General features: G+C 42.0%; 1 protein-coding gene across 5 annotated transcripts in view; it reads right to left on the bottom strand.

The window, feature by feature from the left end:
- Positions 1 to 3,892: 3,892 nt before the first annotated feature.
- Positions 3,893 to 24,495, bottom strand: part of dock4b (dedicator of cytokinesis 4b) — a 42,719-nt gene continuing 22,116 nt past the window's right edge. For 2 of the 5 annotated variants that reach the window (XM_037243198.1, XM_037243197.1), the window contains exons 16-52: positions 23,832 to 23,985; positions 23,196 to 23,293; positions 23,048 to 23,131; positions 22,428 to 22,528; positions 22,257 to 22,338; positions 22,010 to 22,180; positions 20,924 to 21,116; positions 20,727 to 20,863; positions 20,186 to 20,320; positions 19,749 to 19,847; positions 19,463 to 19,557; positions 19,231 to 19,306; positions 19,016 to 19,116; positions 18,893 to 18,951; positions 18,667 to 18,815; positions 18,411 to 18,496; positions 17,800 to 17,826; positions 17,587 to 17,682; positions 17,444 to 17,504; positions 17,272 to 17,365; positions 16,786 to 16,934; positions 16,613 to 16,699; positions 16,428 to 16,532; positions 16,064 to 16,205; positions 15,799 to 15,965; positions 14,132 to 14,218; positions 12,842 to 13,018; positions 11,347 to 11,430; positions 10,313 to 10,432; positions 10,110 to 10,231; positions 9,198 to 9,318; positions 8,523 to 8,604; positions 7,601 to 7,713; positions 7,188 to 7,260; positions 6,315 to 6,431; positions 5,892 to 5,953; positions 3,893 to 5,674 (exon numbers count right to left, since the gene is read on the bottom strand). In XM_037243198.1, the coding sequence (XP_037099093.1) occupies positions 5,240 to 5,674; positions 5,892 to 5,953; positions 6,315 to 6,431; positions 7,188 to 7,260; positions 7,601 to 7,713; positions 8,523 to 8,604; positions 9,198 to 9,318; positions 10,110 to 10,231; positions 10,313 to 10,432; positions 11,347 to 11,430; positions 12,842 to 13,018; positions 14,132 to 14,218; positions 15,799 to 15,965; positions 16,064 to 16,205; positions 16,428 to 16,532; positions 16,613 to 16,699; positions 16,786 to 16,934; positions 17,272 to 17,365; positions 17,444 to 17,504; positions 17,587 to 17,682; positions 17,800 to 17,826; positions 18,411 to 18,496; positions 18,667 to 18,815; positions 18,893 to 18,951; positions 19,016 to 19,116; positions 19,231 to 19,306; positions 19,463 to 19,557; positions 19,749 to 19,847; positions 20,186 to 20,320; positions 20,727 to 20,863; positions 20,924 to 21,116; positions 22,010 to 22,180; positions 22,257 to 22,338; positions 22,428 to 22,528; positions 23,048 to 23,131; positions 23,196 to 23,293; positions 23,832 to 23,985 (4,341 nt within the window). In that variant the 3' untranslated portion in view covers positions 3,893 to 5,239. The remainder of the gene's footprint in view (positions 5,675 to 5,891; positions 5,954 to 6,314; positions 6,432 to 7,187; positions 7,261 to 7,600; positions 7,714 to 8,522; positions 8,605 to 9,197; positions 9,319 to 10,109; positions 10,232 to 10,312; positions 10,433 to 11,346; positions 11,431 to 12,841; positions 13,019 to 14,131; positions 14,219 to 15,798; positions 15,966 to 16,063; positions 16,206 to 16,427; positions 16,533 to 16,612; positions 16,700 to 16,785; positions 16,935 to 17,271; positions 17,366 to 17,443; positions 17,505 to 17,586; positions 17,683 to 17,799; positions 17,827 to 18,410; positions 18,497 to 18,666; positions 18,816 to 18,892; positions 18,952 to 19,015; positions 19,117 to 19,230; positions 19,307 to 19,462; positions 19,558 to 19,748; positions 19,848 to 20,185; positions 20,321 to 20,726; positions 20,864 to 20,923; positions 21,117 to 22,009; positions 22,181 to 22,256; positions 22,339 to 22,427; positions 22,529 to 23,047; positions 23,132 to 23,195; positions 23,294 to 23,831; positions 23,986 to 24,495) is intronic. The other 3 variants (XM_037243199.1, XM_037243200.1, XM_037243201.1) reach the window with 3 other exon arrangements.

Raw genomic sequence — 24,495 nt, forward strand, 5'->3', positions numbered from 1 at the left:
CACGCAGACTAATTATAGCTTCACAACAAACTGCAGCATCTCAGCCTGCAGCCACTGGCATTAATTGGCCACACGTCAGGAGAACACACACACACACACAAGTGATCTTTGCACTTGCTGATCTCTTTGTGGTACCGCTGCGTTTCTCCCCAACCTGAACAAAAGTGAAAGTTTTCACTTTCATTTGACTCGTCTGTGTCTCTAATTGGAACGCGCGAGGTCAGCCGCTGCTCCACTGGAAAACACGTCGACAACCGAAAAAGAAACAATTCCGTTTAATTAGGCTGCACCTTTCAGGCATCTGATGATATAGCTGTAATTTAAAAACTGGATTTTTTTTCTTTCCCTTTTTGCAACTATGGTGTAGCATGATGGCTCTTTCAGTGCTTGCTAACAATCAAGATTCAAGAGTTACATCACCTACCAAGCGTAACGTTCAATTTTAAAATGTATCGCCCTTAAATCGTTTGAAATTTGCAAAATAAATAACATCTTAGATTGTGCATTGGGATTACACAAAATACAATTAACATTTTCAAGGTTAGCGTCTCCAAGTATTGACCTCTGCAGGGCACGCACACACACACACGACTCATACCGTCTCGTTCGTCATGTCAGTGTTTGTTCAGCATATGCCTGACACACTTTGGGTGAAAGCTCGCTTCACATTCTGGTTCTTTCTTTTGGCGGGGGGCAAAAAAAAAAGATTATAAGAAAATGATGAAAAAGCGAGTAACAGAAAAGAAAGATGTGTTTCGTCAACATTTCAACATACACTAGGTAGAGAGCCAAAATGGGCATTTGGCTGGAATGAGTCCAGTCAAAGAAAGACCCAAAAACAAAATGCTTGAGCCAATAGTCGATTTTTGTAATTCCAGTCAAATCACAAAAAAGGACATGCACAAAAAATAAAAATTCAATGTCTGCAATTAAAACACATATGAATGCTACAATATATCCCAATGGTGTCAAACCCAAGGCCCGGGGGCCAGTTACGGCCCAGCACATCATGTTATGTGGCCCGCAAAGACAAATTACAAATTGTCTTCGCTTGTCGTGTCGCCTATACTGTATAAAATCCAAGGCGTTGACAGTCATCCCGGCCCTCCGAGGGACTCTATAACTTTGACACCCCTGCTCTATACTGTATGATCTGCTAGCATACACGATTAGCATCATATTTGGATTATGTCGGCTCACTAATGTGAATGCAAACACATGAGCTCTCCAGACTGGAGGACTAATATTGAGCATGACTGAGATGCCAATCCACTGTTGCCGTAGCAATGACAACCATGCTATTTTCTTCATCGCAGACCGTGTCAATTTAAATATTCTCGTACTTAAACCTAATTAGCATTTTAAGGGTTTATCCTTTTCACATGCTGGCTGTAAAAGTGTGACACGACGCCACACACAAACACCTGTGTCCCTTCATCTCCGCCACCCGCCGTTTCGTGTCTTCTCACGAAGGGCCAAGATGTTTTCCTTTTTGTAGCCTGCCAGCTAATGTCACTGTGCCATCGTCCTCAATTCTACCATCACACACACACACTGCGCTATTGTTGTGCGGCCGGCGACCAGAGCAGGCCGACATTTCATTATTTCTATACCACCAAGGAGATGATGGCTAATGTCAGGTATGTTGGTTGTAGGTCTCACGCCTTCCATTTTTTGTGGATGTTAGAGCAACTACTTTGAATTCAAAACACAAAAACTTGCCTTTTAAAAAGACATTTCCACAATGTTATACTTAATGAGCATTTCCAATAGCAAGAGAGCAAATTAGAAGCTTGTAGGTGGGGGAAAAGGAGAAACAGAAGCACATTAGCGAGCACTAATCACATTGCCATTTAGACCAGAATTGATTTCACTGGAATGAGAAGGACTCTTGGCTTCGGGGTCTCAACCGGGCTGGCGTCATCATTGGGACCTCATGGTTTTAATTCGATAGAAAGTGACACTTTCGAGGAGGGCAATTAACGTTAGGACATGCTAGGGAACAACTTGTCAACGTAGTCACCAAAACCCGTAAAGGAACAATCAGTTTGACTACCATGGAGAGCTCCAGTTATTATCAGGTACTTTTGTGTTATCATAAAACTTTTGGAATGAAAAATAAATAATGAAAAAAATAATAAAAAAAACCTGAAAAATGACAGAAATGACCATGAAAAAAAAAAAATGAAATAAAAGGAAACAAAATTACCCAAAAAATGAAACTGAGAGAGCTGAGAGACCCTCCAATCTGGTTTTACTGTAAATATGTCGCACTCAGTGGGAATCTTGGTAAAAGACAGCTAGCAGCTGGTGCTTAGCGGGCCCCAGCTCACTGATGAAGACGGATGGATTGGGCCGCAGCCCTGACGCGGTATGCCACCGACGCCCTTCCCAACTGTCTCCCCGTCCGCTCATGGACCACAAGCAAGTCTGAATTTATTTATTTTTTTACACACCATACAGAGGCCCCATTATTCCAACACATTATTCCAAAGTACTTTTCATATTTCTGTTTACACAATCCAATGATTTCAATGTTCCTTTATGTTCAGTTAATAAATCAAGGGGCATTCAACACATGGTTTTCTGTAGGAAGAATTGCTCCTGGTTTCCACTAACATCTTTCCTGCTCACAAATATATGTCATCTAAGCCTCCCCATTCACGCAACATCATTTCCCCGCTGCCTCTTTGTCTTGATCTGCTTTCAAAATGCACGGAACAAGCTTGTCTTCTTTTACATTTGGGGATGAAGCAACAGAGGACTGGCGCCAGTCAAAAAATCATCCTCACAACACCGTTAGAAACAAGCGGTGGTGTTTGAAGCTGGCAGGTGGGGGCGGGAGGGACCCCAATAATATGCAAGGAGAATATAGAGCAAGTCTGTGAGTGGAAAAGTCAGATAAGACATTTTCCATTGTCCCTGGAGAGATTTGGAAAAAAAAAGAGACAAACACCTTTGGGGTTCTCTGTGGTTGTGTGTTATCCAAAATGTACCCGAGGCAGCGGTGACTAAATACCCAGCGCTGTTTTCCTCACACCGCCAATAATTTCGTATCATTACTGGCTCTAAATGGAGGATATTTAGTGCTTTTATAATGGTGCCGCAGAAACATCACGCTAAATGTAATGACTACCCTGCAAAAAGTGCACAATATTTACAGTATAGTATTTAGAGTATACACTACCGTTCAAAAGTTTGGGGTCACAAAATTGTTTGGGTGACCCCAAACTTTTGAACGGTAGTGTAAATATTATTATAATAAAATATTATGAATTAAATATTATAAATTATATCTTATATTTGTATAAGATTATATATAATCTATGAATATAAGTATACATATATATTATAAGATTTTTTACACAGAAGATTATATATATAATCTATAAATAATTATCTAAATAAATATATACACTACCGTTCAAAAGTTTGGGGTCACCCAAACAATTTTGTGACCCCAAACTTTTGAACGGTAGTGTATATATATATATATAGACAGTAATAAAAAATAAATATATATATATATGTATTTTTTTTTTATTACTGTTTGTTACTATATATTACACATATATATATATATATTATTACTGGGGAATTAGCGCCCCCTTGTGGCTTTTTGTCCGGCGATGTGATACACTTAAAAAACTTAAGTTCCTGGAGATTTGAATAATAACCTTTTTTTGTTTGTTTTTTAAATCCTCTGCAGAATGAAAAACAAAGAAGGGATTATGGATATTTGATAGAAATGTATTTTCTTTAAGAAATTCATTTACACATTTTTTTGGCTGATGGCTCTTATTAGACTAAAAACTGTTAAAACTGTTTTTTTTTTAAGTACTTGCTTGCCCAACCAATATTTAATTTAAATTAACCTAATAACACAACAAGCAACATTTCCAGTGGGCAGTTTATTGAACTTGTAAATGTGTTAGGCGTCATTAAAGCATGACCTTTTATTTTTCTACACTCACAAAACCCATAAAAGTTTCCACATTTATAATAATAATCATTTGCTGCTTCAACATTACATTCAAAGCTGTAAATTGTTATAACTACATTTTGTTAAAAACACAGTATTTACATAAATTGCAATACACTTTTTTTTTTTTTTTAATATTTGGCTTACTTACATTAATCTCATCACATAATTTACAGTTTCTCCAGAACTGATTAATAGGAATATTTCATGTAAAAAAAAAAAAAAAAAAAATTCACAACAACTCATAAAACAACTACAAAATTGAGACGTACAAACAATACTAAAGCTAATCCCCTCCCCTCCCGAACCCACTCTCAAAAATGCATCACTGGATTCATAATTTAAGAATATTTGATACTTCATAATACTTTTTCATTTTCTTAGTGCGGTCAACAATAATCGACTTTTTACATTTGATTTTGGCTCCAATTACTCAGAGAACACAAAACAGTATTTATCATGATAGCATCAGAGAATTGTGCTTAAAATTACATTTGCTGAGTGGATTCGAGGACTTGGGGGCGGGGCTTCACTAATCACCTTTCAGAGTCTCTGCTGAGTTGAGCATTTCCTTGGCTTCTTGGCACTATTTGAAGGGGCGGAGAAAAAAAGTGTTCCGTTGTGCATTATACTTTGGCACAATACTTGTACCCCACCCGTTTAAGGTCATGCAATGTGGTCAAGGACAAGTCCAGCCTCTAAAGCATGCAAAATGCCAATATTTGCCAATGCGTTTGGTCCTATTTCGGTCTTCATTGTAAAAAGTGCAAAGCTGATTGGGGGTAGGAAAAAGTCTACAAAGGGCAGCGGGTTGTGAAGGAGACGAAAATATTTGCTGGTCTTCAAACAGGAAAGTTAAAAAAAAAAAAAAAAAAGTCAATTTATCGTACCATTGCTCATGTGGATATGACTATTTCGATTTTTTTAACTACACTTTAATCAAAGTGCATGCTCCTTTTTCAAGCACCATGTTAGCCATACAGTGTACAAATGTACAATTGTTACAAAAAAAAAAACGTGCAAGATTTCCAATACTTAAGGCAAAACAATTCTCATACAGTGTATGAGAAATGATAACGCCTATCAAAATTGTCCTTTAAAGTGTAAGCTATATAAAAACTGTTCACTTTTTAAAAACTGCCTGTCTTTTATAGGAGTGGAGGTACGGCAGCTGGGAGAAAAAAAAAAAAAAAAGAGTGCCCAGTAGAAAAGTGCAAATAATGCCAGTGTGTTTCTTCCCGCCACATTCCCGTCTACCTATAGCTGGGACACCTTCCGGGGCAGAGGCCTCGGCCTGGGGACGCGAGGGTCCGAGGTTCCGTCCAGCTTCATGCTGCCCGTGCGCAGCTGGTGAGGTTTAGGGGGGAGGGCGGGAGGGTCCATCTGCGGGGGGATGGACAAGCTATGGGGCAGCGGCACGGGTCTGCTTCGCGGGTTGTTCCTCTCGTAGACGCTGTAAGGCGGCGGCGTCTTGTTTTCTCTTCGCACGGGTTCGTCCGGGCCTGGCGTGGTGGCCATGGGCGGGGTGGGCTGCTCGCCGGCGGGCAACTCTGTCCCCGACGCCTCGGACACGCTGCAGCGGCTGAGCGAGGAGATGCCGCTGCTGTAGCTGCCCGAGAGGACGGGCGAGTTGGACACCAGGCTTGTGGAGTGGCACTCGGTTGGCGACGGGGTGAAGGGCGGCATGGTGGCCTAGTGGAGTGGGACGCAAACGCATTACTTCTTCCTGTTGTCAGTCCTGACTTAATCCAATTAGCTTTATAGTGAATCGAACCGCAGGTAGTCGCCGATTTACGAGCACATTCTGTTACCATCCGTCTTAATGTAATTTAGACGGCGGGTGCTACTGTCTTCTAAATCCGCAGCCGTGTTATTTACAATCCTATTAAAAAAAAAAAAAAGAACCAACCTTTTGCGGCGACCTGGACATGGGAATAGGGGACTGCGACCTCATGTTCTTCGCCGAAGAGCCTGCGTGGTAGAACAGCAGAGGCGGTGAAACGGAGGCCGCATTCAAATGTTTTTTTTGCGCCCACCAGCGCCGTGACGCAGCGTGACTCATGCAAACATCCACACATGCAGCTCAGAGACGAGGGGGCTTCAAGCGTGAATGAATCAAATGGTTGCCCGTGTTGTACTTGGGGCGGCCTTAAATGCTTTTTAGACATGTAACAGCTGCTGTCGCCTTTTGCAAAAAAAACAAAAAAAGGGCGGGGGGAGCTCCAGCATCGATGTAGTACAAATCCAGGTTAAAGACGTAAATAACGGCACAATTCTCAAATGGGACCGGTCAAATAAATATACATGGGAGGTGGCAGTCGGAATGGAATACCTGTGTACGGTGGCCTGGGAGGGATGGGAGGGACTAGCAGCTTGCCAACAGGGTCAGAGAAGGACACCACGCCCTCTTTGACGCTGTCCAGGCTCCAGCTACTGGGCGTGGGTCGCACTTTTGACGGCACACGGAGACATCAACATCACCATGACAACCACAACAAACGAAAACAACCAAAATGATGGAGGCATGCACGGCCATAACAATCATGCGTGTTGAGACGACTGCGTCAATGCAAATATGAGCATGCCAAGGGAACATTGGTGAAAACAAATAATATTATTAATTTAATTTATGCATTTACTTATTTATTATGATTGTTTTTATTATTATTATACTGAATCTAAAGTAGAATATTTCATAAGCTCATTTCTCGACGTTTCTGTGAACAACACGAGCTAACTCGAGGTATCCGCAATTAGAACGTGTCATCTCCACGCAGAAGATGCGATCGCAAGTTTTTCTGCAAATTGTCACACTTCAGTTCTTTGGCGTTAATTGCGGCGTAGCGTAGCTAAAGGTGTCAAGTCACCATATTGTGGCGGCACTTCCTCATTTGCACGCGCTACCGCAGCAAGGAAACATCATCTCCACATATCGTTGTTGCTAATTATTTGGGGTAGTTGCCAGAGGGGTAAAAAAAACATAACCCGGGGCTTTGCTGATAAATGTGAATTCATATTTATGAATTCCGCACACATCAGTCAACAAAGCCTGCAAATGTATGAGTCACGCAAATCCCCGCTCTAATGAGATATCTGGCTTCAAACACAATAGCGGTCGGAAAGCTCTTAAGTCAACACTTGAGGGTCATTCCGAGAAACCTCGCGAGCTTGACGACGGTGTTTAAAGTCAAGTGGCGCTTTTTACCTTTGTCTGGAGCCGAGAGGTTGGGGTCACTGCGAGGTAACGTGGTGTCCCCTATTTGATGAGGGGCGGCCCTCTGCGGACACACACAAAAAAAACATTCAAGATGGCGCCACAAAAATGTACATCACTCGAAAAAAAAAATCATCAATATTCCATTTCTTTCACAACCTGTGTGCAGGTGAAGTATGAGTGGGAGTTGAACAGCCTTGAGATAGCAAACATATATGTTGTTTATTTTCCTTTATAAATAAAAAGCCGCCGCCAAGGCTGAAGTGCGTACGCGCTTGGCCTTCGCTGTGAAAATCAAGCGGCGTATTCTTTCTGAAAGTTCTTTTTCAATCACCTTAATAAAACATCAGCCGACGCTAAATTGCTGCTAAATCTTTTAAAAGGACTGGAAAATATATGTTAACCTGCGCAGGGTCCAGAGGGTTGGGAAAGATGGCGCTGACGGGTCTCTCTCTCGGCGACAGGCAAGCGTTGCTCTCTCTGGAATGCTTGTGTTTCTCGCCCATCTGCGGCGAACCTGCAGTGGGCGGCCATGAGTCAGAAGAGGAGGCGTTCAGACTGTTACACGCCAAGATCGGAGTCCGATCCCCTCCCCGAACCGCAACATGATAAATAGTTCTCCTCCGACATTTGCCGCTTGGCTCCCAGCCAGATAAGAACACACAAGCGATAAGTCACAACGGGCTTTACTGCAAGCCACGGGGCCACGTTTATAAGGGCGCCGCCCGCCGCTCGCCAACGGCGAGAGTCCACGCGTCCATAAATGTCGGCGTATATTCACTCTTTTTATGATTTGGATCAGGCTGAAATATAGCGTGATAAAGGCGAGAGAAGATCTTAGATATTCAGCTGAGACTGTAATGAGGTCGGTCCAAGAGGTTGTCCCCCTTGTGCTCCGTGTTGCCCGCTTATTTTTCATTTGGCATTCCTTCCATCGCTCACTTCGGAACTTTTCATTCTCCAACCTCCCTTGTCGTAGTTAATGTGCAACGTGCGGTCTGGGCTGTCTATCTCGCCTCCAAAGCGGGATGACAACGTTTCCTATACGTGACTTGAAAGACAAGAAAGCAACCCAGGCGATATAGAACTCGTTTTGAAATATTTTAAAAAGACAATAAAAATTGCAAGTAATATCTCGATTTTTTTTTTTTTTTTTTTTTTAAGTGAAGACAATTTTAGTAAAGACACAAAAAGCGGGCCACATCAAATGATTTGGCGGGCCAAATCTGGCCCACGTGCCTCAGGTTTGAAACCACTGTCAGTCGGCCTATTTAAAGGGTGACAAGTATGCCGTTTGGTGACATGGATCAGTTCGTGGAGTCTCACCTCTGGCACTGGAGGGCGCTGAGCTGGTGACATTGGGCGAGGCGGAGTGGTTGGAGCTCAGGCTCGAGGTAGACGGACTGGGCTGGGATGAGAAACAAAGTAGGACGTTATCACCGTAAGCCATCAAACCGCTGTTCTTCTATCCCCACCATTGATGAGTTGTGCGAGAGAGAGTACGTCTGACGTCAAAGCCAGGCCATCTCGCCTGGCGTTCTCAAAAAAAAAAAAAGTACAAAGTCAAAATGGCTCAAGAGGCTTTAACGGGCATGGAGTGGCGCTTGAGCTCCTCCTCGCCTGGTGCCTGACAAGAGCTTTGCTTTCAAAGGAGGACACGACTGCGGGGCTCAGCGGCAACTGCGTTTGGTCCCAACTAACAAAATGAAAAAACATTTTGGGGAAAAACTAAAGCCATGGTGCAACATGAGCCTACAATTGCGACAGTATATGTGCATCCATGGTAACAGCTGTCAAAAAAAAAAAAAATCCAGGCAGTATAAAAAAGTTAAATAAATAATTTTAAAAAAAATTGTCAAAAAAAAAAATTCCAGGCAGTATAAAAAAAAAAAAAGAGCATTTTGAGCTCTCTTATTCCCTCAGACATGAATTTGAAGCTTTTTTTTAATGCATTGCGTTTCAAACTCAATGACTCGACCTTCGCCCGGTGCGTTCAAGTACCTGCATGTTGAAGACTTCATCCGAGCTCTCCGACTGCCCCGTGATGTTGCTGACCTCGTTGGACGCCTGCGAGGACAGCGAGGACGAGGAGTAGCGGTTCACCGCCGGGTAGCTGAGGAGACTGGTGGGGATGCAAAAAAGTGTCAAAATCCAAGAAGGAACAATCAATAAAATCCGATGTTGAGCTATTTTGGAAACTCACCAGGATGCAACAAGAGCCGCACAGAGAAAGAGGAAGAGAAGAAAGACAAAAATATAAATGGAAGGAAAATGGAGGTTGGCTTGAAATGGCTTATAAATATGAATTTCCGTGTCAAGTATGTGCGCCGCTGCCCCCTGGGATCAAACTGCCGAGGCAGAATGTCGCAGGGAGACAGCGCGGCAGGGTCACCCATCACACGTTTGAGGTGACGACAAAGTGTGGGAAGGTTTCCAATAAATGAGGGAAGAAGAAGTTACATAGTGATTTGTTATTAAAGCCACGTCTGCACCACTTTTTCTCGGTCATTCAATTTTCTTTCCAAACTAAAAATTTTCATTTAGAATTCAATTGTATTTAAAATACTTCAAATTTGAGGTTTTTTTTTTTTTTTAGTAAATTACATTTTTATTTTAACAATATAGTGACTGCTGATTTTACCTTAAAACGTTTACTTCAAAAAAATAAAAAAGATATATACCGTAATTTTCGGACTATAAGTCGCACCGGAGTATAAGTCGCACCAGCCATAAAATGCCCAAAAAAGTGAAAAAAAAACATATATGTATATAAATCGCTCCTGAGTATAAGTCGCCCCCCCACCCAAACTATGAAAAAAAACCGCGACTTATAGTCCGAAAATTACGGTAATCATCATTTATATAATAAAAATAATAAAAAATAATGTATATTATGTGCAAGGGTTTGGTCACCTTCGTCTGGCGACCCCTCTGCTGCCATCAGGGCTGATAATGCTGGGCACCGAATTCCTACATGTGCGTGGGCTTCCATTGGTGAAGTGCACCGGACTGGCACGCACATAAGGCGGGAACTCCTGCACAACAACAACAAAAAACTCAAGCTGAAACACTTTGAATTTCCCAGCAGAGGCCTCTGGCATAGAGGCGCTACCAACCTGTATGCCCAGACTGGATTTCATCAAATGGAACTGGTCCACTAGCTTCTTGTGCAGAGGCCTCATGTCCTGAGGTACGACCTTCTCGTGCACAGCCAGGCCGTATTCCAAAATATGCGCCTGCAAAACAAACACAGGCCTTGTATATTGGGGTGTTAAAAGCTTCAGGGGACTTAAGCACGCAGCTGTTTCATCATTCCCTCTGAGGACTTTGTTCAACTCTTCCCCCCCCCTCTAAAGTTTGTGCCAAAGAGGTCATGACGATGTGCAGTCAAGCATAGCGAGCTTCTTTTCTCCTCCTTCCTGCCTTGTTTGTTTCTTGTCCCCGTGACCTAGCCGTCCTCCCCTGTGGCCATTCTTCAAACATGTCTGCCGCCTTTGCCAGCCGTCTATGTTTCATATTCATATTCAACATAAGCCTCCTCACGCCAACAGATGTGTCCTGTTTTTGCACCTTTTTATCGGAGCAATTAAACATCCAAAAGCGGCGGATGTCAAGGTTCGCGAGTTAGCTTGTTTTGTTTGGATGTTATCCAGCGTCGCTCTCCATGGTGCTAGTTTTGTTTTTCATTATTATTATGAATAAAATAAATAAAATAATCCAGCGTGGCTCTCCAGCGTCAGCTTGTTTTGTTTGGATTCTAGCCAGCGTCGCTCTCCGTGGTGCTAGTTTTGTTTTTCATTATTATCATAAATAAAATAAATGAAATAAACTAGAAAAATAAATAAATAAAATAATAAAATAATCCAAAGTGACTCTCCATGGTGCTAGTTTTTTTTTCTATTATTATTATTATAAATAAAATAAATTAAAAACTAAATAAAATTATAAAATGTTGCCTACTTGTGTGGAATTCTGGAAACCTAGCATTAGCATCACGTGATTGGCCGACACTTGAACAAATTTCGCCTCACATGAGAGAAAGCAATGCTTATTTTTTATTCAAGCTGTTTTGTTTGTGTAGGTGGGAACGGGGGATGCTATATATAAATAAAAAAAAACCTGACTGTAGCTTTAATCTACTGTTACCAACCTGTTCAAACATGAGTTCTCTCAAGCGTCCGATCTTCTCTCCGTCCTCGGGGTGATTCATCACATAGTCCTTCACAAAAAAGGCCTGTGTGAAGACAAAACATCTGTTAGGCACAAACAGGAAACAGCAGGACGTTTTATTTTCTTCCCCCCTCCTTTACCTTGTTATCTGAATCCCCTGGGCCGACAGACAAAAATAAAGTTTTAAGAGCAAACTGACAAAGAAACAAACGGAGAACAATGGTGCAGTCTTCTTTTTTGTTGTTCTACAATGGATTTTTATTCATTTATCTATTAATTAAACAAGTGCCTGTTAAAAAGCAATAAAATAAAAAATCTCTTTTTGTTGTTCTCAATTTTTATTAATTAAACAAGTGCTAGTTAAAAATAAATCAAATAAAAACAAGCTTAACTTAATTGGGTCATACATATCAATCATTAAAGATCTACGAAAGTTCACCATCAAAAATAATAACTGAAAAGAGGCAGCAAAAATAATCAATAGACCTCGAGCTTTCATGGAAATTCCGAGGATTGAGTGACTAGTGAGCGAGTGGCTCAGTCAATCATTTGAAAAAGTCCAATTAGAACAGGGAGGATCTGAAATAAATAAGACAGCATCCCCTCCGCAACCTCCCGAAAGGGACTTGGGCTCGAATTAAAGCAATAAATCTGAATATTAATAACCGCAATTTTGCCTTCGTTTGTCGCCGAACGAACCTCCACAGCTGTCAATCGGAAACGCGCTGGGGAAATTAACCGAGGCTGGGCGGTGCTTGCCGTGGGCTTGATTCAATTTCCTGCAGCAAAAGAAGCCCTCGTGCAAACGCCGCTTATGAGGAAAAACTACTTCACTCAGTGTAAACATCTACGTGGAGGCCGCTCCGGCTCGACGCAAACACCCGCCCCGCTCAAGTGCCTCTCCGTGGAAAATCGGTTGCTATGCGACACGCTGCGCCAGTCCACTCACAGCGTCGAGGGCGGAAAAACATTTTCGAGATGGTCTTTTTCTTCCGTTTTGTTGAAACCACGGCAACGGATTTATTTATTTATTTTTTTTACTTTTGATCTCTCTACTTGAGACAAAATGAAAGCAGCTCCATCATCCATGCAGTCACTATTTTTTCAAAATATTTCCAAAAACATTTTTAAAATATAATTTTATAATTATATATATATATTATCATTTTATAAAAATATTAAATATTTCAAAAATATATTTTATAAAAATTTTAAATATTCTCACCCTTTTTTGCACTTAATTTTTATTAAAAAAAAATTATTTTGACTAGAGGCTAGCTAGTTTCGTATTCCTGATGGCGCACACCAAATAAACAGTCACCAGGTTGAGCATTTTCTTTCCCAATTGAGGTACTCAAACAGCTCAAGGACTCGTTTCATAGTCCCAGCCTCCATGACCGCCCCTCCATCAAACCTTCATCCATCCATTTATCCCCCCACCCACGCATCATCATCATCAGTCATTCCATCCGTACCTCTTGGTAGCGGGCCAGGCCCCCGTTGACGGCGGCGTCGATGACACCGTTGAGGCACATGGTGAGAGGGTTGACGTTCTGCATCTGACGACTCTGGCACTGCGTGATCAGCGTGCGCAGCTGCAAGTTTTTGTTCTCGATGACCTCGATGGCGTTCTCCAGTGGACTCACCTCCACCTGCAATCACAATTAAGATCATACTCAAATTGCAAAAGTCTACACCCCCCTGTTCAAATGCTACGATAAATCATTTCAGAACCAGACTTTTGATGTCATGAAATTCAATTCAAGTCGACTTTTGTGATTTTTTTCTTTTTTTTTTAAAGAAAAATAAATATCAAGCTGAACTCAAGTTGAATCTTTTTTTAGTTTTCCCCAGGTAACTCTTAACAGTACAGACTTAAGTCACGTGACTCAAATCTTTTATTATATGCCAGCGGTTAGACTGAAGTTACTTTTGGGCCTCTCGGGTGTAGTCGATGGAAGCTATCAATATCCTTAATGTGGCCTTTTCGATGGCAAACAACTACTTCGACTCAGCAAATTGAAGTCAGCAATTACAGGAGGTTCTTAAACGTGTGATCGCGTTGCTAATTTCCAATTTGAGCTCAGCGCGCCTTATGCTAATTGCTAATATGCGTCTTTCGCCGTTTTTTTGGGGACATTTTGCGGTTTAAGCATTGGGCAATGGCGGTGTGTTGACTTTAAATGCGACGCTGCGCGGTTGCAGAGTGATTACAGTCGTTTCAATTAAAAAGCCAACTGCCTGCGTGTACTGTTAACCAAGGAGTCATTTGCGGGCCACAAACCCAACACAATGCACTTAAAGACGATAAAATGCCTTTCATCACCTTTTTTGTAATCTTTCGATTTATTGTGTGTATAAAAAGCACAGCGGCTTGGAGGATGACGTGCAAGAGATAATTAGCATTGGGTCATCCTTGAATATGATGCTAAAAAAAAAGCTTTTGTACCGATGCCTTAATCCTCTTTAATAGAGCTTTTGCCAGCATCATATTTTATATGCTATTGCACCAGCGAGCTGTCATCACTGCTTTTGTAATCCACGATTTCACACCACGCTCTTAAATGTATCAACACAGAAATATGTTTCCCAAAGATTTGAAAATGGTCGTTTGTCATAAAAACAAACGCAATTAAATATTGGATGATTACATGCAGCCAATATGACATTATTGTTGTCCAATGCAATAACTCGGATCAATACGGGGGGCTGCGCTTTAAATGTCAACCTGCTAAAATTGGACTCTGAATGTCGTCGGTGCTCACCAGATCTCGTTTATCCACCTCGAACCACCGCGAGATACCGGGAAGACTCTGGACCAGTGTCAGGGTGGTCCTCTCCACCCACAGGCTCTGCAACAGCACACACAGGGAATCATTTACACACACACGCATTAGGAAAAACACTTCTCGCCGGCCAAGCGTCCACTTAAAGGAGTCGGTCTTATATCTGCGACCATCAATTGACATCGCGGCACTTAGCTCGTCGGCTAGCGTGCTCGTCAATATGCCCCACAAGGTCGCTCTGACAGCAAACCCGAAAATGCTATAAAAGCAACGGCGACTGTAAAAGCATCAAAAATAATGGAGATCGTAAAAGGGGCGAAAAATAATTGTCAATCCAAACTGTATTTATGAAACTGTATCATTAATCATGTATCACAATAACAGTTAACAATTATTTTTATTAGTCATTTTATTGATTTATTTAAAATTGTAGCACGTCTTGCTCAAGGACACTCCAGTAGCGAGCCCCGCCGATCGATGATGAAGGAGCCACTCGCCGACCCGCGTGACCTTCATCGATGTTGTGCTTTATTTAAGCCCATGAAACGTACATGAAAAGAACACGTTAATACCGTACGGCTTACAAATAGAAGCGTGACCTTTGGGTATTTTTCTCCAGCCTGGATAAAACAATCCTAGCTTGAGCGGACTTCATTAACTGTTGGAACGACATCATGTGTGTAGCTTTTGATGAATGCCAAATAAGATAACGTGCACAGAGAAGGCCGTGCGGGAGTTTCAAGTGTGTGCACGCTCATTGTTGCTAAGATGTGCATGACCGTTCCATACTATAATTAGTTCTACAGGACTCTGGATGAATAATATATGTGCAATATACACACTCATTAGTACCTGCGTGTGCACATTCCAAAAAAAAAAATATATATATATATATATTTTTTTTTGGAATGTTTTTTATTTTTATAATTTTTTAATTATTAAATATAAAAATATATTGTTACTTTATATATACGTATATACGTATATAGATAGATAGATAGATAGATAGATAGATAGATAGATAGATAGATAGATAGATAGATAGATAGATAGATAGATAGATAGATAGATAGATAGATAGATAGATAGATAGATAGATAGATAGATAGAGCTCGAGAGAGAGATAGAGCTCGAGAGAGAGATAGAGCTCGAGAGAGAGAGAGATAGATAGATAGATAGATAGATAGATAGATAGATAGATAGATAGATAGATAGATAGATAGATAGATAGATAGATAGATAGATAGATAGATAGATAGATAGATAGATAGATAGATAGATAGAGCTCGAGAGATAGATAGATAGATAGATAGATAGATAGATAGATAGATAGATAGATAGATAGATAGATAGATAGATAGATAGATAGATAGATAGATAGATAGATAGATAGATAGATAGATAGATAGATAGATAGATAGATAGATAGATAGATAGAGCTCGAGAGATAGATAGATAGATAGATAGATAGATAGATAGATAGATAGATAGATAGATAGATAGATAGATAGATAGATAGATAGATAGATAGATAGATAGATAGATAGATAGATAGATAGATAGATAGATAGATAGATATTAATATATAGTATATATATATAGTATATATATATATATATATATATACATATGTCGTATTCAATTACCTTGAACTCATTCTCCTTGTCTTTGGTGCCCTTGTGAAAGGGCCGATCGTATCGAAAGCGCCAGATGTGATTGAACTTGTAGAAGCTCTTGATGTTGTCGGGCACGCCGTCCCGCTGGAGCACATCCTGGCTCTCGGGGATCGGCGTTACGGCGTAGATCTGCAAGTCTGGAAAGGTCGCCCGCGTGTTAAGGGAAAAAAGCAATTGGACCAAAAATATTTGTTCACATTTACGGAAATGTTGGCAAAAGAGAGAATTTGGATACACTGCGCGTCGGCCTGGTAGATGGTCTGGTCCGGCTGGTTGACATGCTGCATGGCGATGGCGTGCGGGAACTCGTTGAGCATCCGTTGCTGGAAGGCCTCCAGCCTCTCGTAGTCGTGGCCACGGCACACAAACTCCTTATTCTGAGGAGGTGGCGAAAAGCAGTGTGGGCTTAGTTTGCCACCTGCTGGTGGTACGCTGCTACTGCACAGGACATTAGCATTGGAAAATACAATTCTCCTTTTGGGCGTGTTACTTCTTCAACAACTCAGCAGGACAAATAAATTAAAAAATATATATTGATGACATCACTAGTAGACATGGCGATAACTTTGGTCATACTCTACTTAAACCAAGTGATTTACCCGTAAGAAAAAAGGGAACTTCTTTCCGTAGAATCCCACCCTGAAGAATTCCGGCTCAAGCCTTTGCTGGTCCATGATCTTGTCGTACAGCGACGCTTCCATCATCTAACGCAGCAAATTGAAATGCATGAAAAGGCGATTAAGAAAAAATAATAATTATTATTTGCCGTGGGTTTCTTTCTCACCCTCATCTTGCTGAGGTTCCTGTAGTCATAGTAGGACTCGTACTGGTCGGCCAATTCTCGGCACAGGATGATTCCGTTCTCCCAACACTGATGACACCAAAAACAGGATTTATTTGGACGAAAAGTTCCTTACGGAATTCAAGGTCAACGCTGGCTTTCCACTGCTCGCTCACCTTGCCTCTGTCAAAGTTCTGGACAATGGTGAGATGCAAAAACTCCTTCCGCTGCCACTCGCTCTGCATGGGGTAGTTGAGGAACTCTCGCAGGGGCCTGTCCGACCACTCCAGGAGCTCGTCGTACAGCAGCAGGGTGTATGACGCCTCTGTATTGGTTAGGGGCTCGCCGTTATTTTTTGACAAAGTCTGGGCTACACAACTAACTGAGTAAAAAATTGTTCAGATATTTTAAAAAGGTGAATAAAAATGATCATAAAATTATAAATAAAAATTGCTCTATTTAATATATACTGATATACTATATTCATATTTTTTAAAGGTAATTAATAATAATCTAGTCATAAAAATTGCTCTATTTTTTTAAAAGTGAAGACGATTTGTACAATTTGTCAATGGGGCCACATAAAATGATGTGGCGGGCCGTATCTGGCCCCGGGCCTTATGTTTGACACCAGTGCTCTCATAAATAAAACTGGTGGTTACCTGTGTAGTTCTGCGCCTTGAGGTGCAAGTCATATAGCTTGTGGATGTAACGGATATACATTTCCTCCTTGTTCAGTTCTGTTTTGTAGAAGTTCTGCACAGCCATAACAAACCGGATGTCATTTTTGAAATCACACAAATCCAAATTCCCGTTTTTCGCCATTGTACTCACCAATAAGCTGACAGTGCATCCTATTTTCTTGCCGTCCACTTCCCCGAGCTTCATGCAGTCCCTGTGACAAAATTCAGCATTTTTTGTTAAATCGACTGAAATGAATTCAATTAATACATTTTGAAGCCAGGGTGACCTTTCACCTGTAATCCAGCAACCTCTCCATTAATCGGGTGACGGTGGCGATGAGGGAGATGCCGCTCTCCCGCCACGTTTCCCGCTCGATCTTCTTCAGCAAGCTGCCAAAAGACGAATGAGGTTAACAAAAAAAAAAAATGCATGCGATAGAAAGACACTGGACCCAACTGAGGAGCATTTTTGGACTCACAAACGACAAACCGAGAAGAGCGTCTTACCTCGGGTACGGACCAAACAGAGGAATTCTACTCCAGGCGGGAAAGCATAGGCGGGATAAATTAATACGATTAATACCGGCACGCATGCACACTCGGGTTAGTTTTGGGGTTAGTAGCGCTTTCAAAAAAAAATAAAAATACGTGTCAACGGCTCACTAAGGAGGACTGAAGGAGAAAATTTGGAAAGAAATGAGATGTACACGCACATTAAGCATGCAGGAGCACAAACCTGGAAAGACAAGGACGGAGTGGACCAAGACTGGACACAGTGTGTGAATATGCAAAGTGGAGATGAACTCTGACCCCCCCCAGTCACTCACCTTTTTATTATGGACCCATAAATACACCTTGAAGTCATTCAAAGCTAACAAAAACAATGTGTTTGTTTCTAGCAGGGCTTATTGGTTGCTAGGATACCAAAGCCATCTTCTCACATCTCTTTGTTATGAAGAGAAAAGCTCGATAGACTCGATAAAAAACATCTTTGGGTGATATTAGCCATGTAAACAGAGGATTGAGAATCCGATTCATGTTTTGTGAGGACCTTATGATTCTGTTTTGAATCGAAATGGCACATGTTGATCTGTCATAAATAAATTCGTCCAACTCACATGCTGTTGAAGAGCTCCCTGTACGTCTCGTCACCTTTGCCTTCTGACATCAGGCTGTCCAGTTTGTCGATTAGCTTTGCCTCCACCTACGTGAGAATAAAATAAAATAAAATAAAATAAAATAAAATAAAATAAAATAAAATAAAATAAAATAAAATAAAATAAAATAAAATAAAATAAAATAAAATAAAATAAAATAAAATAAAATAAAATGGCAGATGACTTCAAGTCTCAAATTGACAGCTTCGGAGCGTACCTGTTTAAAATTGCCGCTACGTCTCTGCTCCCAATCCATCATGTCGTGAAAGATGGGGATCATGACGTTCCTCAAGTCGGGCTGCGGCACCAGCGTCACCTCCAGGAACGGACCGATCATCGCCGGGATGAAGTTCAACTTGTGCTCCCCTGGAGACGTGCGGCAAAAAAATATATTTAATCCAACTTCGTATATTTCTACTGTCGCACTTCTGGAATCAGCTCACCTAGATTCTGCCACATGCTGAAGATCTCACAGCCCATCATCACCCTCATGTCGCCATACCTGCACGGTGCAAGAACACGGCGTGACGTGGCGTCGACGTGCCCACTTGTAATCCTGAACTTACTTTTCCAAAATCTTCTTCCTCTTTGAGGGAGAAAACGACTCCAGTTGAAGGCAGGGCTGGTTGATAAACAAAACTGACAAGTAGAAATACGAATCCCACACCTGGAAGAAAAAAAAAACCCACGCCTACACTGAACATCAGTTTGATTTAAGGCCCATAAAAAAAAGCTGCTTAGCGGCTTGTAGGCTTCTTTTTGATTTTTTTTTTTACCTTACCTTGTAGTCAAACTTGTCATTGAGAAAGTTTTTCCGCAGGGCTTCGGAGAGGTAGAGGACGGTGGTGATAATGACGCTGTAAGCAGCACCACAGAGAGTCACTCACAAAAATAAAAATAAAGAAAGCTCCGGAGCAGAGGTGGTTGGCCCTTGATTTATTTTTCTAAATAAAAATTGCTGTAGAGAAGCAACTTGGGAGAAAGAAAGTATAAAAAATATCTTTGGAGCTTACTTGTTGGTAACCAGTCGCATGACAGTCCAGTCTTTAGGGAACATCTCGGGTCGGATGAGAATCCTGAAGACCGTAAAGATCTGAAGGAGGAAGTCCTGCACCAAAAATAAAAAAACACTCCAGCCATTGTAGTCAACTTGTGTTGCAGCACCATTTGTGTTCCAATGGGGTTTTCCATTATATGTTAGCATTGAGCTAGCAGACCATTCTTAAGGTTGTTCTAAATCCACAAAGTGTCATTCTCTTACTTTTCCATTTAGTCTGACGGTAAAAATTGAACTCGTACCCTCAAGTCGTCTTTGCTGCTGAAGGCCTGCAGAAGCTGCTGGTAGTGTCTGTCGCTCATCTGTCGGAGCAGCGCCAACAAACATGCCACAAACTCCCCCTAGCGCACAAAAAGATTCGCTTTGTTTCATTTTTTTCGGCAAGGAAATAACTGATCAAATTCAGTGCCATTGACTAATTAATTAACTTAGCCGCAAGTTATGTGGAGACATGACACACATTTCCTCAAGGAGGCTTCGGGACATGTCAATGATGAGTTCATTGTTATTCACTCCCCCCCGACACACACACATATTTCCCGAGTGTGTGTTGCATTGTAAATCTTAATTACAGCCATTTGTGTTAATGATGTTGGCACAATTCTAGTGGCCACTGCAGTAACTTCATTTCAAATCTATAATGACTTGCCAAAAGGAGAACACACACACACACACATACAGTGACATCCTGGAATTGAAGTCTCATGGCAGGTCCGGCAGGTTGCGGTCGGTTGCTGATTTCCAGAATGGTCCTGAGAAGAACTCCCAGAAGACTTTCCACAATCAGGTCCACTTCTTCCGAGACCACCGGTTCCTGCCAAGAAAACACACACATGTTGAGAAGGTGGCAATAGAAGTTTGAAATAAGAATCCAGTGTGTGTGTGTGTGTTTGTGTGTGTCTGACAAGACAGACAGGTGACAGGCTTTGGACCGAGCCATAATGAGAAGATGCTCTGGGCTGGCCCATTGACTGTCACCGCTGTCACGTCGTTTTAGATCTGGTACCATGTGTGTGTGCACACACACAAACCCAAAAGAGCACTTGCAAAATTGATGGTTCTCATTAGCGCGCGGCGGCTAGCTCGCCTCGGACAAACAAAGCAATCTGCGACTGCAGGCTGGGAAATTGCTGTAAGACTAATTCCTACAGTTTTTTTGTTTTTTTTGCCTGGCCATTTATGACGGGCATAATTCACTTGTGCACCCTTTGAATACTCACAGAAGTGCCGTTCTCCTCCTTCTTGATGAGCGACAGCATGCTGGTGAGGATGCGAGCGCACATGACCAGGTCTCGCTGCTCCTGCATGTGAGCCTGCAGGATGCGGAGCACCACCGGCAACAGGATGCACCTCGATTCTAGAATAAAAATAAATAAATGGTCGCTTTGAAGATCAGCACCGTGATGAATGTCCTCACCTGGGTTAATGTACAGCTGGCTCTCCACCGTCTTGGCAAGGCACTGCAGCTTGACGGCCTCCAAGGGGCAGTCGGCGTGGACGATGGCGGGAAGGCTGCCCAGCGTCTCCCGCACGAAGCCGGCCACCTCGCGGACCGTGAAGATCTTCAGAAGCTCGCCGTAAACGGCCGGGAAAGTTCGGAGGAACACCGCCTGTGCGCAGAAGCGTGTCGTTATGAATTATGCATGCGTGGGGAAATTAAAGAGCCACTTTTCCTTAAGACTGAAAATCCTTTGCTTGACTCTTAGCAGGCAAAAGCACTCAGGCTACAGATGAGCCTATAATAGGGATTTAAGTGAGCAGACTCAAGATCACAAACCAATATTCTTTTTACATTTTCATATTAGTTCTTCCTTCAACTGAGATTTTGTAAAATTGAAAAAAAAAAAAGTGCATTCTTAATAATTACTAGGCAGGAGCGTAAACAAGTGATGCTTATTTTGATTATTGCTCTGTGATTCTGCAATATGATGATGAAAAATGTGGTTGGATAATGCTTTTGAATCATGATACTAAAAATATGAAATAATATAATAATAAATTATAAAAATATATAATAATAATAAAAAAATACTATTGTAGGATATGGAATGAAAATGGTTAAAAAAAAAAAAATGTTGGTCCAAATTGTGGAATGATATGGAATGACATGGAATTAAAAATGTGATTTTTTTTTAGCCACAGCAATTCAGTTAAGGTCCAATATAGCATTTTTTTCACACATGCCAGAATAGTACAGCGATAATCATTTCAGCGCCGAATTAATTTTCAAGCGCAATCGTTGGATATTTCTCCACTCAAAGAGCCGTCGCAAGCGTGTCATTTCCACCATCACTGGCATCCTCATCCTGTTTGTTTTGCTCTTTCTTAAAATCCGTCAAGGCCTCTCTGCCTCTTCTCCCAGCAGGGGGGAAAAAAAAACAAAAAACAAGAAGCCATAGCACAGTTTGACTCCAGCCCCGCTGGGAGCGTGAAACGATTCAATCGAAACTGCACGGCGAGGAAATGTGTGTGTCTGAGATGGCGACTCCAGATTTGCGCTTGCCTGTGTTTGTGCCACCGGGCTGGTGCCTTTATTTTCCTGCGAGAGGAAGAAGCGAATGGACATGAAGAGCTCGTGGATGCACACGCGGAACTCCTCCTCGTTCTGGCCCCCCGTTGCCAAGGAGAAGAGGCGGCGAGACTGGACGATATACTTGAAGATGTACTCGCTGGCCTGGAAAAGAAATGAAAAAATACCCAGACTTTACATCCCCTACAATAATCGTGATAATCAATAAATGGTCTCGTACCTTGAGGACCTGCTGAATATGTTCCTGATGCTCGGCATCCACAATGCGGTCCACGTACCACTTGAGAACTTTGATCAGGTCCCTTAGGCAGAATATTCTCAATAGTTACTCTGCTCTCTTGTGTAGCCACAAGGGGGCGCCCAAACATTTGGAGTTCTTTCTTCAACGCACCTGTATGACAGAGCTCCGGCAAAGTGGCTCTCAATGTAGGTGTCCATGACTGGCTTGAAGTGCTGAAATTTGCTGTCTTGGAGAAGGTTGATGATGTGGACCTGCCAGAGACAGCATTATATTTGTGATGATCAATTTATTTATTTTTTCAAATGAGTCTTCACATTTTGAGAACGCACCGATACCGAGCACCGATACTTTCGAGATCTGATATCGTACTCGATAACTCAGTAATTTTCCTGCTTTTATCATACCTTGATTAGTGATGATCATTCATTTATTATTTTTCAAACTAGTATTTTTGAGAACGCACCGATACCAAATACCGATACTTGTGATACCTGGTATCATACTCAATAGCGCAGTCATTTTCCAAATGTACTGATTTTGTCATAGATTTAAAAACTACACGGAAAGGTGACAATCGGATCCGGCAGATTTTTTTTTTCCATCGCTCTGAGCACCTCGCCGAGCAGAGAACATGTGCTCCGAGACAAAGATCTATCAGAGCAGCTCAGCGTGACGGTGCCCAGATTGCTTTACGGCGCTCTCATGTGTTTACGTCTCTCCATCTTCCCACAGCAGGTGCAGCGTTTTTATTCTTCAAGAAAAGCGCTTACCAGAGAGTCAAACACCTTGAGGCCGTATCTCTGGGAGCTCTCGTCCAGAATACCAAAAAGTGTGTCCAGAGTGTCTTGTAGGAACTACAAAAAAAAATAATACACGTTAAAGGTCATAAAGGTCAACCAGCTGCGATTCCGAGCGTACTTTGACAATCTCCGAGCCGTCGATCTCCTTCAGCTTGGAGAGGCTCTCGTTGATCCGTTCGGGGTGCGCTCGCCACTTCAACAGGTCCAGCATTTCTCCTGAGATGTAAAAAAAGCCGCGTCAACATGGCCGCCGTCTTCAATTACGCCGACCAAAGGTAAAAGCACATCTAAACAAACGTTTTCAAGTAAAGCCGCGTATTTCCCGGCGTCCCCCGAAACATGAATAAAACATTATTTCTCTTGTCTCTTCATATTGGATTGAACCTGAGGCGTCTATTTTTTTTTTTGGGTTGTCGCACACAAAGCGTTTTTCTACGCAAGAGCAAATTATTTTTACAGTCAATCAAAGGAAGTCACCGTTCTCTGTGAATTTCTTTTTTTTAATAAAAAAATCATCGCTGGAATTCACAGAGAAGAACGCAGGGACGCACCCGCTTTAAAAATAATTTCAAGATTCAGTTCTGGGTCACCCAAGTACGAAAAACCAAAGCAAAATGTTTTTCCCAGCTTTCAGCCTGCCATTTTATTTGTGACTATTACGTTCAATCCAGACTGAGCTTAACCACAATTCATCAGGCAAGCTTCCAATATGAAGAGAGGAAAGAAAAAAAAATGGCCAAAAAGGACTTTTCACCGTTTTGTGTGAGCTTGGTGGAGCAGAGGAAGCTGGTGATCCAGAAAGACTCCTTGGTGCCTTTCAGCGTCTGGTTATTGGACGGGATGTTGCTTTTGGAGAAAGGCAGTTTCAGATAGCGAGTGCAGTCCGCCAAGTTGGTGTTCTCCTCACACTGGACACATGAGAGAAAAAAAAAAAGTCAAAATTCCACCTATCGGTACCTGAAAGGTCACCTTAGGGAATCCGACGTAAGTTGGCGTTACGCAATCACACATGAGGGGGGGGCTGTTTTATTGATGGAGCGTGCGGTGCCTTAGACCGCTGGAGCTTCGAAAGCTTGGCACATTTTGGACTGCTGCTTCAGCATCTATTTTGGGGCTGACGAGAAACTAGGCCATGGAAGTTTTCATTGAGCTCTTCGGCAACTTGCATCTGACATTCGCCACGCCCCCCCTTTCCCCCCAACCAAGAATCTGACAATGCTACCAATGGCCTATAGTGAGCAGAGAAGTAAAAATACATTAAAAAATCAGACGTTGGGTGACTGTCGTGTCCGGCGGGCTGACAAATAAATCAATGCGGCGTGCGCGTCATTGTGCCTGAGGTTTACGCACACACACACACACCGCTTTTGCCTGCAGCCTGCAATTACGGCCCAAGCGGGATGTTTTTTTTTTTTGGG

This window comes from Syngnathus acus, chromosome 23 (assembly GCF_901709675.1).
Source record: "Syngnathus acus chromosome 23, fSynAcu1.2, whole genome shotgun sequence".
NCBI classification, from domain to species: Eukaryota; Metazoa; Chordata; class Actinopteri; order Syngnathiformes; family Syngnathidae; genus Syngnathus; species Syngnathus acus.